The following is a 19310-nucleotide window of genomic DNA, read 5'->3' as shown; positions in this document are numbered from 1 at the left end:
TTAATGAAAATCCATCCATAACTTTTTCAACAAGAAAAGCACTCGGAGACGGAAGACCTCCATCAAGACAGATCAGCCCTCTCCCCCCAATCACCACCAAAATTTGATCATTTCTTCCTTGTGCTAGTATCAACATTTCCTGAAAATTTCATGAAAATACGTCCATAACTTTTTGAGTTATCCTGCTAAAAAACAAACAAACACGCAAACAGACACACAAACACACACAGCAAAGCGATCACAATACCTCCTGGCAGAGGTAATTATCATGCTAACAGACAAACAGACTAACAAACAGACAGACAAACCCTGGAGGTAATAAAATCTTATGTCCCAAAAAGACTAAGAGAAGCTCATTGACGCCTTTATCTCCATTAGAGTCAGTTACTGCATTGGTTTGTTAATGACTGGAGCCTAAAAGAGCATCACAGCAGCTGCAGTTTCATCCAGGACTAAGAGGACAGAGCACATTGTACCGGTTCTAAAATCATTACAATGGCTTCCACTTAGTTAGACAACACGTATTAAACTGCCACTACTCGTCTGCAAAGCAACGATAGTTTATAGACTCAGGTCAGCGGATCGACACCAGAATTCAATCTAAACATGTTACACTGCAAAAGACTGGAACAAACAGCAGAGCTCACATTTCCACCAAATTTAGACGTTTTAAAATCAAGTTGAAAACATTTCTCCTTTCACGCTCCTATGGATGATCTAGATAAATTACACTCTACCGAAGGTGGGTTGTTTAGGGGTGGGGGGGGGGGCAACATCCTGGTCCCCCAACACAGATTTTTCTTGTGTATTCATGCATGCTGTACCGCATTTGTCCAGCAGTCACCGCCAAAGCGTTCACATAATTCTGGACATTGTAAGGCTATTGTATTACAAAATTACTAATATCTCCTAAAATATTGGTCCTATCAACTTGCCGTTTTTGTTAGTCTCTTCTGTGACCAAAAATACATTAGTACGCCAAACTGCAGCAGTCGGCACTTTACGGATTTTGGGTGATGCCCGGGACACACACAAACAGAGTCCACCTCCCTTTTATAATACAAGACTCTTATTGCACCACAAGACTTATTTAAACTGCATAATAAACTGCTATGTAAGCCTGGAGGACTGTATACATATTTTTTTAATCATTATTCTCTTCTATCATGATTTTATGTACTCTGTGCTCTCCTCTAATTGTAGTTTTCTTTTAACATTTTGATCTATTATTCTTTAATCACTTTGGCTTTTATTCCCCTATGGAAGATCTTTTTTCTTTTTTCATGTAAAACACATTTTTTTCCCCTCGATTTATCTAGTTCCAATGCTTTGTTGATGGAAATGAGTAGTATAAACATGCAAGATTTACATATCTAATTAACCACTGTTCACCTTCACTCAGTATATGAAATATTCATATACAAGAAGAAAAAACAGTCAGAGAAAAAGAGGAAACTACATTCATAAATAACTGCCTTGTGTATGAAGTGTGCTACAAAAATATTTTAAAAATGCATCTGAAAAAACTGTTGTTTCCAATCAGGGCAATTAGTCAGTGTAAAAAAGCTGAAACTCGTACTTTCCGGGGTCTCAGGAGGATATAACTAAACTTGCCTTGCTTTGAATACGAGGAGCAAAACCTCTAGTTTCTCCTCAACATCGAATGCAATATTCTGTTTTCAGTGTCAAAGATTTTCGATACCACACTCTCAGAGAAAGAGTCGAGTCTGCTGACCCCTCCGTGTTCCTATCATCATACACTGTAAAAAAAACAAACAGTTGTTTTCAGGGAAAAAAAACTGGCAGCTGTGGTTACCAGAATAATACTGTAAAAACATATCAAAGTATAAACATATTTACAGAGTAACATGTAGACTGAACATTTTAAACATGTATATTTAACAATGGATTTAAATGGTAAATGGACTGCACTTATATAACACATTTTATACACCTTCATGATGTCCAAAGCACTTTACAAAGCCACCACGCCCTAATGGGAGCAATTTAGGGTTCAGTGTCTTGTAAGGGCTCTTTGACACGTGGATAGTTGGAGCCAGGATTCGAACCACCAACCCTTTGAGCCATAGCTGCCTGTTAATGTACATATTTAAAATGTTAAATTGTTATATGTTTATTTTTTTATTTTAAAAAAAGAAGCAAATAGGCTCCTATTTCAACATTGTGATCTTGCAGTTTAAACGGCACCACATTGTTTTTCAATTTATAGTTTTATTTTCTCAAAAGAATGATTTCTGCATATAAATCTGGTTTTGTTAACATTTAGAGCTCAACTGATATGGGATGTTTGGGGCCAATGCCGACACTGATATTGGGGGCTAAAAAAAGCCGATATCCGATATCGGCCAAAAACCGACATATTGGCCAATATATGAAATAAGAACACTGATCTACACAGGATATAATAATCTTATATTAGATAATTGTGGACAGGTGGATAAACAGTTGCATAAATCTTTGTTTATCTCACAAATAGAATTTACACAACTTTCAAATGCAAACTATGCAATCACAAAAATAATTAGAGCAAAAAATATGACTTGGCACAAAATGTGTCTGCCTCATGGCACTACAACTTCCCATGTTGACTAAGGACTAAACTGAGCATGTGCAGAGTGAATTAGGCGAGTGCTAAGTTGTTCCTGATTGGAGCAATAGCAAGAGTTACAACTGATCTGTGATTATCTGACTGTGTGTGGGGGGGGTGATAGCGTCATTGTCCGAGCAGAAGTGAAAGTGAAACTAACTCGCTTTATTATTCCTCTAACTCTCCGGGCAGCACGCACACACACACACACACACACACACACACACACACACAAACAAAGGAGCAGGAAGCGACAGAATCTCCGTGCAACATAAAAGTTAATACATCGGCTACATACTGGCTGACGTTGATTAATCGGTGATACGTTATAATCGGCCCGATTAATCGATCAGGCTCTAGTTAACATACTGATCCTGTAAAAACAACAGCTATATTTATACAGATTTCCTTTTCTTATTGGTCAGACAGATGGAAAAGGAGTTCATTTTACCTTCTTCTATCTTTAGGTAAAAGAATGAACTGTTTTTCCATCTGTCTAACCAATAAGAAAAGGACATTTGTATAAGTACTGGTAGACAGTATGAACCTGATTGAACTACAGCTATATCTGATTTAATCGCTGACACAAAAATCTTTTCAAATAAAAAACTACAGTTTTTTTAATGTTGCAATTTTTACAACTTTTTGGTGTTAATTCTACGGTCATTTTTTTTTACAGTGTATGGTGGAATTATTCATATTCCGCTTCCTGGCACACTCTCCAGCTGATGAGGGAGTGCAGCAGGTCACTTTGGCTAAAATCTATCATATGAGATCATGAATGAGAAGATATATTGATATCCCGCCACTGAGTGTGGAGGTGGATGGGTGACAGGACCTTACACAGGATAGATTGATAACCTTGTGGCCTTTATTGATCTTTACCCCCGATGGGCCTTAACAGTGTTACATCACACAAGTCTTTCCTTCGTTCTGGTTTGGTTTTCGCCCAAATATGAACTGCGTGTTATTTCTTTTTGCCGAAGATCTCTGGAAATAAGACCTGACATTTAAAGCTCACGGAAAATGAGGAGAGTGTTGAGGGTAGGGATGTAACGATATGAAAATTTCATATCACGGTTATTGTGACCAAAATTATCACAGTTATCATTATTATCGCGGTATTGTTGACATTGTGTTCAAAATGTTCAAAAGTTCTTATACACACACTGAAATTATTTAAACAAGTTGTACTTTGAAAAAAAAACAACAAAAAAAACAATAACAAAAAGCCAAATAAAATAACTGGCACAATGTACCTTCTGTAGCAGAAACATTCAAATATTAACCCTTAGTGGTCTGAGCCTATTTTGTCTGTTTTTCAGTTCTTTTGATTTTGCCTTTATATACAATATAAAGAAATCTTTACCATACCCATGTTTGGTATCTTTTTTTCAGCACAACTTCATCTATCTCATCTGTCTATTATTTTTTTCACTTTATCGACCAAAATTATCACAGTTATCATTATTATCACGGTATCATTGAAATTGTGCTCAGAATGTTCAAAAAGTACTAATACACACACTGAAATAATGTGACCAAGTTGTATTTTGGAAAGAAAAAAAAAAACAAATAAAATAATTGTCACAATGTACTTTCTGTTGCAGAAACATTCAAATATTAACCCTTAGGGGTCTGAGCCTATTTTGTCCGTTTTTCAGTCCTTTTGATTTTGCCTTTATATACTACATAAACAAATGTTTACTATACCCATGTTTGGGATCTTTTCTTTCAGCACAACTTCATTTATATCATCTGTCTATTATTTTTTCACTTTAATCTACTATATCAACACAAAAGGACAAAAATCCCACAAAAAATATATATAAATCTGATTGAAAAATGCATATAATTTATTGCATGAATAACACAAAGATGCTTAATGAGACTTTTCGACAACTTTAAAGTGTATATTGGTTCCAAATATTAGGTATATGCAATTAAAATTGTAATAAATTAAAGCTATACTCAAATATTTGACATAAAAGCAAATCTTTACATAAGAGTTTTCTCCGGAAAAGTGTAGTAATCAAACACGGTTATCATGATAATTAGAATTTAAATGGTAATACTAAACGTCTGCAATTTTACCGCGGTTTATCATTATACCGGTAATCGTTACATCCCTAGTTGAGGGATAATAGTATCAGCTCCAAAGTCTTGGTGAAATCCTGTTTGTTGATGTTGGTTGTCAGTTCCCTCCACCCATCAGCCATTCTGGAGCCGGCCTCGCAGCTGTCCACGGTCCAGCGTTACATAACAAGGCTCCATCACAAACCCCCCTCTGGCCACTTTGCAGCCTCTCCACCATGACACCGTCACCCCGCTGAGGAAATGACAAGAGGACAAAGTTGGATGCCCATTTAAAAGGACGCACACGCATAAACTCAGCCTCTTCAACGGGAGAGGATTTGCTTGTTGAGGGGCCATGTTAATGAGGTAATGTGCTGCTGTAATTGCTCATTTGCTTCTCTATTCCCATGGATCTGCAGCTCCTTCACGTTTTAAAACCTCCACTCGAACACACACACACACACATATGTGCAGGGTGCTTGTTCAAGAGTGGGTGGAAGTGGCGGAGCTATACATGAACCAAGTATGGCTATGACCCACTTTCCCTCTGTGCTCTGCTTTAACAGTGTGTACCCTGTCGTACTGCAACTATGAAGAGCAGCGCATCCTCGTAGACGTGCTCAGCCACACACCTGCTGAACATGAAAGCGGATCACAAGTTCATGACACATCTATAGCTCGGAGACAGAAGCGTTTTACCCCCTGTGCCATCTGCTTGACATCCACCATGGATAAAACCACAGTTGTATTATTGATACACTGAATCCAACAATGTAATATGATATACAAAGATAAGATAAGATAAGATAAGATAATCCCCGAAATTCAAATGTACAGCAGCACAAAAAAAGGCATCAAATATAATGGAAAAATGAAAAAAATATGATAAGTAAAGGTGATGATTATTATTGTTAGTTAGGAATGTATCGATTACTGGTATAACGATAAACCGTGGTAAAATTGCAGACAGTTAGTATTACTGTTTAAATCTTAATTATCATGATAACTGTGTTTGATTACCGCACTCTTCCGGAGAAAACGCTTATGTAAAAATATGCTTTCATGTCAAATATTTGAGTATAGTTTTAATTTATTACAATTTCAATTTTCTATACCTCATATTTGGAGCCAATATTCACTTTTAAAGTCTTTGAAAAGGTTCGTTAAACATCTTTGTGTTATTGATGCAATAAATTATATACATTTTTCAAATCGGATTTTATATATTTTGTGTGTTTTTTGTCCTTTTATGTTTTCATAGTAGGTTAAAGTGAAAGAAATAATAGACAGATGATATAGATGAAGTTGTGCTGAAAAAACAGATACCAAACATGGGTATAGTAAACATTTCTTTATATAGTATATAAACGCAAAATCAAAAGGACTGAAAAACGGACAAAATAGGCTCAGACCACTAAGGGTTAATATTTGAATGTTTCTGCAACAGAAACTACATTGTTGTTTTTTTTTTGTTTTGTTTTTTTTTAAATACAACTTGGTTAAATTATTTCAGTGTGTGTATCAGTATTTTTTGAACATTTTGAGCACAATTTCAACAATACCGTGATAATAATGATAACCGTGATAATTTTCATCACAATAACTGTGATATGAAATTTTCATATCGTTCCATCACTATTGTTAGTATTACTACTGTGACGATGCAAGTATATGTTTAAATATACAGTTGCAGAAAAAAATTATTAGACCACCAAAAGTCATCAAAAACAATGGTTATGCAATCCAGTACTAACTCCTGTGTGTGTCATGTGACTAAAACAGACAGAAAAGAAAACATGGAATGTCTAAAAGCACTGTTTTTGTCAGTACAATGCCATAGCTATTGATGTAAGAACTGAAGTGATTTCGGTTATTATCAAGAAAACCATGGAAAATGGATAGATATCAGCTCTGAAATTAAACTCTTATGAGCTATTTTTGTTGTTATCGTTATATTTGTCCAAATAAATGTACCTTTAGTTGTACCAGGCATTAAAATGAGCAAGAAATTGAAGAAAACAAGGGCGGTCTAATAATTTTTTCTGCAACTGTATGTATATGAGCACTCACATATTAGAGACTGATTTCATGAAACTGTATGTCACGTCAGTTCTTATGGCATTATGGTACGCATTTTCAACCTTTCACGTGTTATTTAATGCCATTTGATGGCGTGTCAATTTACGCTAAGATCTCTGGTTCATATAACCCTAACCTCAACCCTGAACCTAACTGTCAGTGCGTGGTATTTGACGACAATAAAAAACGTGAACATACATGCGGAAAGCTTATAATGCGTACAGATAACACACCATTAACAAGTGGCATGTATATTTATGAGAGCCATGATATCACGTTGAAAATTCAGATATACTAATCATTTTTGATATGCTCTGTTTGAAGATAGAACAGGAGCGCACTTTAAACTGCAAAAACTAATAATAAATGGCCATTGGGTGGGAATCGCAAAGTAACTCTACAATGATGACCAGGTTTGGTTACAGTTTTACATGGTGTCTTACTATTAATGTTGTAATGTAATTGTAATGTTATTTACCGTCTAAATTCAGTAAATGAGAGTTTGTTTTTATTTCCCTCACAAAAAATAAACCAAAAAAAAAAAAGGACATCCTTTTTCTTTTTTGGCTTTTATGAGGAACATACACACAGAAAGCTTATAATTCGTACAGATAACATGCCAACTAAAAGTGGTGTGTTTATTTACATGATTTCATGATATCATGTTACGTACTGACAGAAATTAGCTGAATTAATTAATAAGATGGGAGTAAATAAGTTCTTCACACTCCTTTTCTGGGATCGAACACACCAAACAAATCAAATATATACATGCGTGCATAGGCGTAAGTGTGTACATGTATTATTATTTCCATACCATTGCCCATAAAGTTGGAATAATGTTGTTCTCAGGCATATTTCTCTTGTTATTCTTATTTATAATGACCTTTAACCAGGTGCAGTGATTATGTACAGAATCCCAGTTACACGTTATCTATCAAGAATAAATAATATCATCATAATCATTTCATGAGAACAGGTAAAAATAATTTATTCCAACTTTAGAAATAAATAGATTTACATGTATGTATGTATGGGTGTATGAGCATTTTTCTGGTTTTACTTATACTTATAGTTACTTGTACATTGTTATTTTTTCACATGCTCCAAATAAATGATAAATCGGTCTTTCTATACTATTAATGCCAAAAAATAACAAATCTCATTATCAATACTCATGCATAAATATTCAACAAGGCCACAGAGTGACTGACGTTTCAGATGAAGCTAAAAAAGAATCCATTCCTGACATGAAATTTGCCTATAATCTCATGATCAGTTGAATATTCTTTCATAATATAGCTGAGTCACTTTTCCACCGAGGACACGAGTGTCTGCTGAGTTGTATACAAGGTAATCCCACAGGAGATGCTTTGTAAATGTTGATAAATGTCTCATAAAGAATACAGCGCATTAGGAATGTAACGATTACCCATATAACGATAAACCGTGGTAAAACTGCAGACGGTTAGTATTACCGTTTAAATTCTAATTATCATGATAACCGTGTTTGATTACCGCCCTTTTAGGGGGAAAAAAACCTATGTAAAGATCTGCTTTTATGTCAAATATTTGAGTATAGTTTTAATTTATTACAATTTTAATTTTCTATACCTAATATTTGGAACCAATGTTCAATTTTAAAGTCTTTGAAAAGGCTTGTTAAGTATGTGTTATTTATGCAATAAATTATATACATTTTTCAAATCGGATTTTATATTTTTTTTTTATGTTTGTTGTCCTTTTATGTTGATATAGTACACAGGTGTCAAACATGCGGCCCGGGGGCCAAATCTGGCCCGCTAAAGGTTCCATTCCAGCCCGCGGGAAAAAAGTGCAAAAATGAACCTGAACAGTCCAGGTTGTCCAAATCATTTTGGTTCAGGTTCCACATACAGACCAATGTGATCTCAAATAAAAATAACAACACAATAACCCATAAATAATGACAACTACAAATTTTCTTTGTGAAAAATTATGTGAAAAAAATTTAAGTGAAAAAAGTAACATTACATTGTGAAAATATTTACATTTACAAAACTATTCCTTCACAATAAAATGCAAATAAATACATAAATAAAAACAAAGATGAACAACCTGAAATGTGCAATTAATTTTAACAATATTCTGTCTGTTACCAAATGTTTATGTAACATTGTGTGTAATGTACATGTATAAAAAATAAGTCAAGGCATAATATTGCTAAAATTGCACTAATTTTTTAAATGAAATTTCTGTTTTTTCAGGTTATTCACATCTTTTTTTGTAAAATGTAAATATTCTCATAATTTAATTGGGTTTTTTTGTACTAAAACCAAAAGAAAAACTTGGATTTGTTATTATTTATAGGCTATTAAGTCATTATTTTACTGGTCTGGCCCATTTGAGATGAAATTGGGCTAAATATGGCCCCTGAACCAAAATGAGTTTGACAGCCCTGATATAGTAGGTTAAAGTGAAAGAAATAACAGACAGATGATATAAATGAAGTTGTGCTGAAAAAAAAGATCCCAAACATGGGTATAGTAAACATTTGTTTATATTGTATATAAAGGCAAAATCAAAAGGACTGAAAAACGGCCAAAATAGGCTCAGACCACTAAGGGTTAATATTTAAATGTTTCTGCCAACATAAGGTATATTATGCCAGTTATTTTATTTGGTTTTTTGTTTGTTTTTTTCAAAACACAACTAACCCTGGTTAAATTATTTCAGTGTGTGTATAAGTACATTTTGAACATTTTGAGCACAATTTCACCAACAATAATAATGATAACTGTGATAATTTTGGTCACAATAACCGTGATATGAAATTTTCTTATCGTTACATCCCTACAGCGCATCATCATTTGGATCATTTCACCTGTAGACACATGACCTGTTGAATTTCCTGAAGAACACGTATATATCACTAGCGCCCAACCAATATGGGATTTTTGGGGCCGATGCCGATATTGGGGGCTAAAAAAAGCCGATATCCGATATATCGGCCGATAACCGATATATTGGCCGATATATGAAATAAGAACACTGATCTACACAGGATATAATAATCTTATATTAGATAATTGTGGACAGGTGGATAAACAGTTGCATAAATCTTTGTTTATCTCACAAATAGAATTTACACAACTTTCAAATGCAAACTATGCAATCACAAAAATAATTAGAGCAAAAAATATGACTTACCACACAATTATGTTTTCACTCACAAATTTTGATGTGTCTGCTTCACGGCACTACAACTTCTTATGTGGACTAAGGACTAAACTGAGCATGTGCAGAGTGAATTAGGTGAGTCCTAAGTTGTTTCTGATTGGAGTAATTGCAAGAGGGAGGGATAAGCAGTCCATCCTTGTCAGAGCGTGCGAGTGGGGGGGTGATTATGTGATTGTGTGTGTGTGTGGGGGGGGTGATAGCGTCATTGTCCGAGCAGGAGTGAAAGTGAAACTAACTCGCTTTAAAGTTCCTCTTATTCTCCAGGCAGCACACACACACACACACAGGAGCAGCGAGTGACAGAATCTCCGCGCAGCAAAAAAATAAGTTAATATGTCGGCTACATCGGCTACATATTGGCCAATGTTGATTAATTGGTGATACGCTATAATCGGCCTGATTAATTGGCCGGGCTCTATATATCACATAGTTGTTGTTTTTTTTTTCCCTGTATAGTAGAAACCTGCGATTTGGCTTATTTCTTCAGAGATGAGTGTTATTAGGAGACAGTGTTTGGAATTTCAGCCGCTCTGTGTCAGCAAAGCTCTAGTCTGTAGGATCATTTTTCCCCCGCGTCACGTGACCATAGCATTCAGAGAGTCGGCCTTTGAACATTCCTTATCTGTCATATTCCATCAGCTCAAACACCTCCAGCTTCACTGTCACGTTTTGGTTATGAGCTCCTCGGAGGACCGGTCGTGGGAGGGAGAGGAGGGATTTAGGGCTTTCAAAATGTATGATATAGATTGATGTATTACACAGAACAAATGTTTTCATAGTCAATATCACAGCAAATTCACAGGATCAGCAGCGAGTGAGCAGCATCTTTGGATTTCACACGGCGCCCATCTGGAGGTCTGTGTACATATACACATGTATGCATGCTGTTTGTGGGAGGGGGCTCGGCGTATGCCCACATCCACGAGGGAATCCAATTATGTGGGTAACAAAGAATTAGCCAGTGTTTTGTGTCAGTTGCTAAGCAAACTGAGTCTGACATGATAGAAAGCTACTCTCTAGTGTCCCACCTACGCAATACTTCTACCACCGCCAAGGACCACATGATACACTCCGTCATGCTTACAGACTCCACACTGCGTCTAAAAACAAGGCATTATTGTGCACTAAAAGCACAATACGGCCTAATGTTACAAACTGTGAATCAATGAAGGGAACTTGCCGTCTTGTCTATTCCAGTGTGCGGATTATGAGTTAATTAACCTTTGGGTATCAGAGCACTAATTAGGCGTGGGCAACCATTACATATATTAAAACCACACTAGCCATTAATGGAAGGACTCTGTGGGGCAACACGGTCTGCCCCTGGACCACAAATCAACTTTATAATAGACACAAATACTAGACTCATGCACTCATTTACTTTTACAGACAATATCCAGGTGTTTAACCCTTAAAGACCCAAACAGCCACTGGCAACCAAAAGTATCTACTGATCTACAATGTTTAATCGTTTCTGAACCACTAAACCTATTAAAATAATTGGTGTAAAATATAGTTATTCATCTTTGCATAGTTATCATATATGACCCATTTGGTCAGCCCTGAGTATTGTAAAGAGGAGTTGATAATGTTATTTATCTTGTTTTGTTTTGTTTTTTGGTTTGTTTTTGCTTTTTTTCTTTTCTTTTTTTGGGGGTTTGTAGGTTTGTTGTATAATTTGTTTGTATATGTTGTGTCTGTGTGGTTCCCTATGTATGGGTGCATGTTTGTGTAAATGTATAATTTGAAATAATAAAAAAAATAATAAATAAAACACAGTTATTCATCTTTTCATGGTTATCATACATGACCCATTTGGACGTTCAGAGACTCCGTAGTTACCGTGGAAACACTGTCATCTTCTACAACATTGATTCACCAGCAAACCAAATGGAATTGGAGCAATGACAGTGGATGGAGATGCTTTTGATATTTTTGCAAAAAAACTCACTTTTTCCTCAGTTCTACCTGTTTTGGATCAACTTTAAACTGAGCTTTTATGAACATCTACATAATCAGTGAATTAAATACAGGAAAATACCTGATTTTCACTGAATACACAAAACACAGGGGATAATATTCTAATAAATGGTGATAAATCACTTGAAAAAAAAAGTTAAGTATTAAAACCACACTAGCCATTAATGGAAGGACTCTGTGGGGCAACACGGTCTGCCCCTGGACCACAAATCAACTTTATAATGGACACAAATACTAGACTCATGTACTCATTTACTTTTACAGACAATATCCAGGTGTTTAACCCTTAAAGACCCAAACAGCCACTGGCAACCAAAAGTATCTACTGATCTACAATGTTTAATCGTTTCTGAACCACTAAACCTATTAAAATAATTGGTGTAAAATATAGTTATTCATCTTTGCATAGTTATCATATATGACCCATTTGGTCAGCCCTGAGTATTGTAAAGAGGAGTTGATAATGTTATTTATCTTGTTTTGTTTTGTTTTTTGGTTTGTTCTTGCTTTTTTTCTTTTCTTTTTTTGGGGGTTTGTAGGTTTGTTGTATAATTTGTTTGTATATGTTGTGTCTGTGTGGTTCCCTATGTATGGGTGCATGTTTGTGTAAATGTATAATTTGAAATAATAAAAAAAATAATAAATAAAACACAGTTATTCATCTTTTCATGGTTATCATACATGACCCATTTGGACGTTCAGAGACTCCGTAGTTACCGTGGAAACACTGTCATCTTCTACAACATTGATTCACCAGCAAACCAAATGGAATTGGAGCAATGACAGTGGATGGAGATGCTTTTGATATTTTTGCAAAAAAACTCACTTTTTCCTCAGTTCTACCTGTTTTTGATCAACTTTAAACTGAGCTTTTATGAACATCTACATAATCAGTGAATTAAATACAGGAAAATACCTGATTTTCACTGAATACACAAAACACGGAGGATAATATTCTAATAAATAGTGATAAATCCCTTGAAAAAAGAAAAAGTTAAATATATTAAAACCACACTAGCCATTAATGGAAGGACTCTGTGGGGCAACACGGTCTGCCCCTGGACCACAAATCAACTTTATAATGGACACAAATACTAGACTCATGTACTCATTTACTTTTACAGACAATATCCAGGTGTTTAACCCTTAAAGACCCAAACAGCCACTGGCAACCAAAAGTATCTACTGATCTACAATGTTTAATCGTTTCTGAACCACTAAACCTATTAAAATAATTGGTGTAAAATATAGTTATTCATCTTTTCATGGTCATTATATATGACCCATTTGGATGTTCAGAGGCTCTGTAGTTACCATGGAAACACTGTAATCTTCTACAACACAGGTGTCAAACATGCGGCCCGGGGGCCAAATCTGGCCCGCTAAAGGTCCCATTCTGGCCCACGGGATGAAAGTGCAAAAATGAACCTGAACAGTCCAGGTTGTCCAAATCATTTTGGTTCAGGTTCCACATACAGACCAATGTGATCTCCAGTAAAAATAACAACACAATAACCCATAAATAATGACAACGACAAATTTTCTTTGTGAAAAATTATGTGGAAAAAAATTTAAGTAAAAAAAATAACATTACACTGTGAAAATATTTACATTTATAAAACTATTCTTTCACAATAAAATGCAAATAAATACATAAATAAAAACAAAGGTGAACAATCCGAAATGTGCAATTTTTTGAACAATATTCTGCCTGTTACTAAATGTTTGGTGCATTTGTGGATCCACTGTGATCTGGAGTTGTGTTAATAATAAAAGATGTAATATTGTAGAAATTGTTCAAATTTTAGTTCCCAACTCCAAATTTTAACAATATTCTGCCTGTTACCAAATGTTTATGTAACACTGTGTATAATGTACATGTAGAAATAATAAGTCTAGGCATAATATTGTTAAATTGCACACATTTTTCAAATGAAATTTCTGTTTTTTCAGGTTATTCACATCTTTTTTTGTAAAATGTAAATATTTTCATAATTTAATTGGGGTTTTTTTGTACTAAAACAAAAAGAAAAACTTGGATTTGTCATTATTTATAGGTTATTAAGTCATTATTTTACTGGTCTGGCCCACTTGAAATCAAATTGGGCTAAATATGGTCCCTGAACCAAAATGAGTTTGACACCCCTGATCTACAACAGTGATTCACCAGTAAAATCCATGGAGTTGAATCAATGACAGTGGATGGAGATGCTTTTGATATCTTTGCAAAAAACTCACTTTTTCTTCAGTTTTCTCTGCTTTTTGAGATAATGACCCTCAACTTTAAACTGAGTTTTTATGAACATCTACATAATCAGTGAATTAAATACAGGAAAATACCTGATTTTCACTGAATACACAAAACACAGAGGATAATATTCTAATAAATGGTGATAAATCCCTTGAAAACAGTTAAATATAGAGAAAAATTTATTTGGAGAGTGCCACAAAAGTATCTCTGGGTCTTTATGGGTTAACCCTTTCATGCATGAATTACAAGAACCTTAATCAAGATTTTTTTGTTTTTTTAGTGATTTTATTTCTCTTTAGGCATTAAAAAAAAAACAATGTGATATATATATATATTTTTATTATTAAGCTATTTTTCATGGAGTCGCAAAACTGTCCACTCAGCTGGACACCATGCGTTTATTTTTTGAAGCAAAGAAACATGTATTTACAGATATACTGTGTGAAAACTATGAAATAAAAACATTTTAATGCTGCTAATCTGACATTTTCTCACATTTTAACATACTCTAATACTAGTCATTATTCATTTCATGCAGATAGTATGCAAAAAAACCCCAAAACAAAACAAAACTTTTTTGTTAATTAGTCTAATAACAATAACAAGGAACTGATTTATACTTAAACATGTTAGATCAGGTTTATCAAGAACATAAAGTTACAGTAATGTTATTAACTGTAGTGTATGGGATGGTGCATAAGCGTCCACTGTTTTGGCTGATATGGAACTAAAACAACAAAATCCATGAATATACAAAAGAACAGCTGCAGAATAACTGTCCACTGTAGTGACCACTATGCATGAAAGGGTTAATATATGTGTTTGTCATGGGAAAATGCATTGATGTAGTAGTAGTAGTAGTAGTTGACTTTGGGGATGATCTGTAAGTGCATGGTACTTCTAAACTTAACCATCAGATTACAGATGTTAGGAAGTACCCACAGTGATGGAAGAGGGTCTATGAGGACGTCCAGGTCATCCTCAGAGGAAGCCTATAGGTGCATGGTATATTCTGAGAACTAAGTGGGGACATTCAGTCCTGTATGGATCATCTATGCCACAGGTGGCCTGGGGGCCAAAACCGGCCCGCCAAAAGTTCCAATTCGGCCCGCGAGATGAATTTCCAAAGTGCAAAATGCAAAAATGACCCTGAAGATATTAACAGTCAAGGGCATCAAACTCAAAAACAATAGCATAATAACCTAAAAATAATTACTCCAAGTTTTCTTATTGGTTTAATGTGAGAAAAATAATATGACATTATGCCTCTAAATAACGGCAACACTATTTTTTTCTCTTTGATTTATTGCTAAGAACATTAAATTGTGATATCCTTTAACAATAAAATGTCAATAACCTGACCAAATATGAACACCCTGAAATGTCTAAAGAAAAATAAATATAATTTTAACAATATTCTGCCTGTTTTGTGCCTTTGGTAGCTCTGATCTGTAATGCACATGTAGAAATCCTAAGTTGAGGCATAATATTGATCAAATTGTACTTATTTTTCCTTCAGGAATTTCAGTTTTTTTCCAGTTATTCACATCTTTTTTTGTTTTGGATAGAAATAGTTTCATCATTTAACCCTTTCATGCACGAATTATGAGAACCTGAATCAAAAATTTTTCCCGAGAGTTTTTATTCCTCTTTAGGCATGAAAAAAATAATGCAACTGAAATATTTCCTTTGAAAAATGAATTTAAATAAATAAATAAATAATAATAATAATGAAAAAAAAAATCTTATGAGCCTATTTTTCATTAAGTTGCAAAAATGTCCACTCAGCTGGACACCACACATTTAATTTTTGACGCACAGAAACATGAATTTAGTGATAAATTGTGTGAAAACTATGAGGAGGGCTTGTGATTCTGGGGGTTTATGCTCAGGAGAGATCTACATAATGTTACCAATTCATGTCAGAAAAGATATGTAGTGTCTTAAAACTTAATAAAGATATGTGTTTAAAAAAATTTTTTTTTTAAAAATCCATGAATATACAAGAGAACAGCTGTAGAATAGCTGTCCACTGGAGTGACCAGTATGCACGAAAGGGTTAATGTTATTTTTTGCACTAAAAAATTTGGACCTGTCATTATTTATAGACTTTTATGTTATTATTTGACTGGAGGTCAAACTGGGCTGAATATGGCCCCTGAAAGAAAATGAGTTTGACACCCCTGATCTATGCATCCTGTCCTTGTGCTGCACTTCCACACACCAGAGTTGATGAGAATAAAAGTTGCTTTATTCTCATTTGAACAGACCTCTGGAAGTCTGGGAAGGCAACATTAGGTTTATGACACGTTTTAGTGTGACAGATTCTAATGGGATTCATCCACTGAAGCAATTTTCACGTGTCACCTTGAGAACCGGAGACAAGGGGAAGTGTTTCCAACAAACCAACCTTCATGATGCCGCAAGGTACGTTTCCACCTCCCTGACTTCTCTCGGCGGAATTATCGCGGCTGCCACTCCCGATCCTTGGACTGCTGTGTTCCCTGTAGCGTCCATTGGTGTAAACTCCCTCGGCCCCGTAGCCCTGGGCAGCGGCAGACACCTCCAGATATGTCCGGGTACCGGTTGGAGGAAGCGCGGCCGCATCTCCGGCGACTCCCGCTGCGTTGGTCGCGCCCTGGGCTAAGGGATCCAGAAAATGTCCCGATCCGGCATCTGAAGCGTGTACCCCTGCCATGATCCCCCCCCTCCACCTCCTCCTCTTTCCTCTGATGTTACAGGAAAACCCTCGACTCCACCGTGGAAAAAAAACAGCCCATTTTGTCTAAAGCACGGTGGACTTGTTTGCGTCCGGTTCAGGGTTGGTGGTCCATGATCGGAGCGCACGGCCGCGTCTGGACTAGGAGCGTCCTGCAGAACCCACCAACAGACGGAGACGGTTTACCCCCCCCACCAGGCGACCTCCTCCGTCCTCTGAATAAGCTGTTTTGGGGAGGCGCTGAGTCTAAAACAGATTTCTGATCAGGCTTTTTCCGCTCCTCTTTTGCGCTTTTTCGTCTCCTTGTCCTCGAAAATCGCTCCGGCTCACCACGTCCGCTCCTGTGCGCATCGCCCTCGCGTCCTGTCTACTTTTGCAGTGTTTGCAAGCGGAGGAGCTTCCCCTCTCTCAGGCATCCGCGGGACAAATTCAAGAAGTGCCAGAGCGCAATCGCATTAAGCCTCCAGACGCGCACACGCTCGTAAATTAACCAATAACTGGTGCGCGCAATCACAGTTAGAGCCATCACGTGTGCGCGCACCGTCTGTCTCACACTTGATTCAACTAAAATATACAAACTAATATACTAATATACAAATATTATACAAACACAATATACTAATATACAAACCAAAAAAAAACCAAAAAAAAACGCATGAATATACAAGAGAACGCCTTTGAACAGCTGTCCACTGTAGTGACCAGTATGCATGAAAGGTTAATAATCCACTTAATAGTCATGTTTATGCATTTGGCAGACGCTTTTTTCCAAAGCGACTTACAGGGGAAAACTAATTAAATCACTCAATCAATCAAATTTTATTGATATAATGCCAGATCACAAAAAAAGTTATCTCATGACACTTTTTTTGTGTCATGGAGCGCCGCCGTGCGCTCCATATTTCCAGTGTTTGGAGCTTGAAGTGATGACTACACTCTGTAAACCCCAATAAGTTAATTTAACTCAAAAAAAATAGTTGAAACTGATTACATCGAGAAAAAAATAAATAAATAAAAACATAAAAAATAATAATGAAAAAAAAAAAAAAACAATTCCAATACCAATTACCAATTCATGTCAGAAAAGATATGTAGTGTCTTAAAACTTTAATAAAGATATGTGTAAAAAAAATAAAAATAAAAAAAAAAAATAAAGAAAATCCATGAATGTACAAGAGAACAGCTGTAGAATAGCTGTCCACCGTAGTGACCAGTATGCATGACAGGGTTAATAATCCACTTAATAGTCATATTTCCAGTGTTTGGGGCTTGAAGTGATGACTACACACTGTAAACCCCAATAAGTTAATTTAACTCAAAAAAATAGTTGAAACTGATTACATCGGAAAAAAAAAACAAAAACATAAAAAACAATAATGAAAAAAAAAAAAAAAAAAATTCTTATGAGCGTATTTTTCATGAAGTTGCAAAAATGTCCACTCAGCTGGACACCATGTGTTTAATTTTTGACGCACAGAAACATGTATTTACTGATAAATTGTGTGAAAACTATGGGGAGGGCTTATGATTCTGGGGGTTTATGCTCAGGAGAGATCTACATAATGTTACCAATTCATGTCAGAAAAGATATGAAGTGTCTTAAAACTTTAATAAAGATATGTGTAAAAAAAAAAAAAAAAAAATCCATGAATATACAAGAGAACAGCTGTAGAATAGCTGTCCACTGTAGTGACCAGTATGCACGAAAGGGTTAATAGTCCACTTAATAGTCATATTTCCAGTGTTTGGGGCTTGAAGTGATGACTACACACTGTAAACCCCAATAAGTTAATTTAACGCAAAAAAAAAAAAAATAAAAAAATAGTTGAAACTGATTACATTGAAATTTTTAAGTACTGTAACTCTAAACTCTAGCCTTAAAAAGTGTAAGTGATGAGTAATGAAAACTTGAGTGTATTCAACTTAAATGGTTGATTTGACTGGAATTGCTATTTTAAGTCCAACACACTAAATGCCAAGTTAATTTAACTTAAAATTTGTTCCAATGTCAGTTACTTTGTTTGATCTGTTGCTTAATATTACCTTTTAATTGTACTCAATTCCAAGTTGATTTAACTAAAATCTTCAGTAATATAAATTGCTTTGCATAATTTATAAACGTCGTATTTTGTTGCATGGCTGAAAATTGGGCAGAGAACCAATTTTGAATCATTTGCTAGTCATCACTTCAAGCCCCAAACACTGGAAATATGACTATTAAGTGGATTTATTAACCCTTTCATGCATACTGGTCACTACAGTGGTCACTACTGTTCAAAGGCGTTCTCTTGTGTATTCATGCTTTTTTTTTTTTTTTTTTTTTTGTATATTAGCCCTTTCATGCACGAATTATGAGAACCTTTATCAAAATTTTTTCC

At 35.3% G+C, this 19310-nt stretch overlaps 1 protein-coding gene across 2 annotated transcripts in view; it reads right to left on the bottom strand.

Moving 5' to 3' along the window:
* Nucleotides 1–17374, bottom strand: part of LOC115424443 (inactive phospholipase C-like protein 2) — a 218188-nt gene extending 200814 nt beyond the window's left edge. For both annotated transcript variants that reach the window (XR_003936083.1, XM_030141711.1), the window contains exon 1: nucleotides 16624–17374. Coding sequence is in view for 1 of the 2 variants with exons in the window: in XM_030141711.1 (XP_029997571.1) it covers nucleotides 16624–16911 (288 nt within the window). In the remaining variant the exon portion in view is untranslated. The remainder of the gene's footprint in view (nucleotides 1–16623) is intronic.
* Between the last annotated feature and the right edge of the window lie 1936 nt (nucleotides 17375–19310).

Source organism: Sphaeramia orbicularis, chromosome 8, assembly GCF_902148855.1.
Source record: "Sphaeramia orbicularis chromosome 8, fSphaOr1.1, whole genome shotgun sequence".
Lineage (NCBI taxonomy): Eukaryota > Metazoa > Chordata > Actinopteri > Kurtiformes > Apogonidae > Sphaeramia > Sphaeramia orbicularis.
The sequence above is the reverse complement of the archived record's forward strand: the minus strand, read 5'-3'. Positions and strand labels throughout refer to the sequence as shown.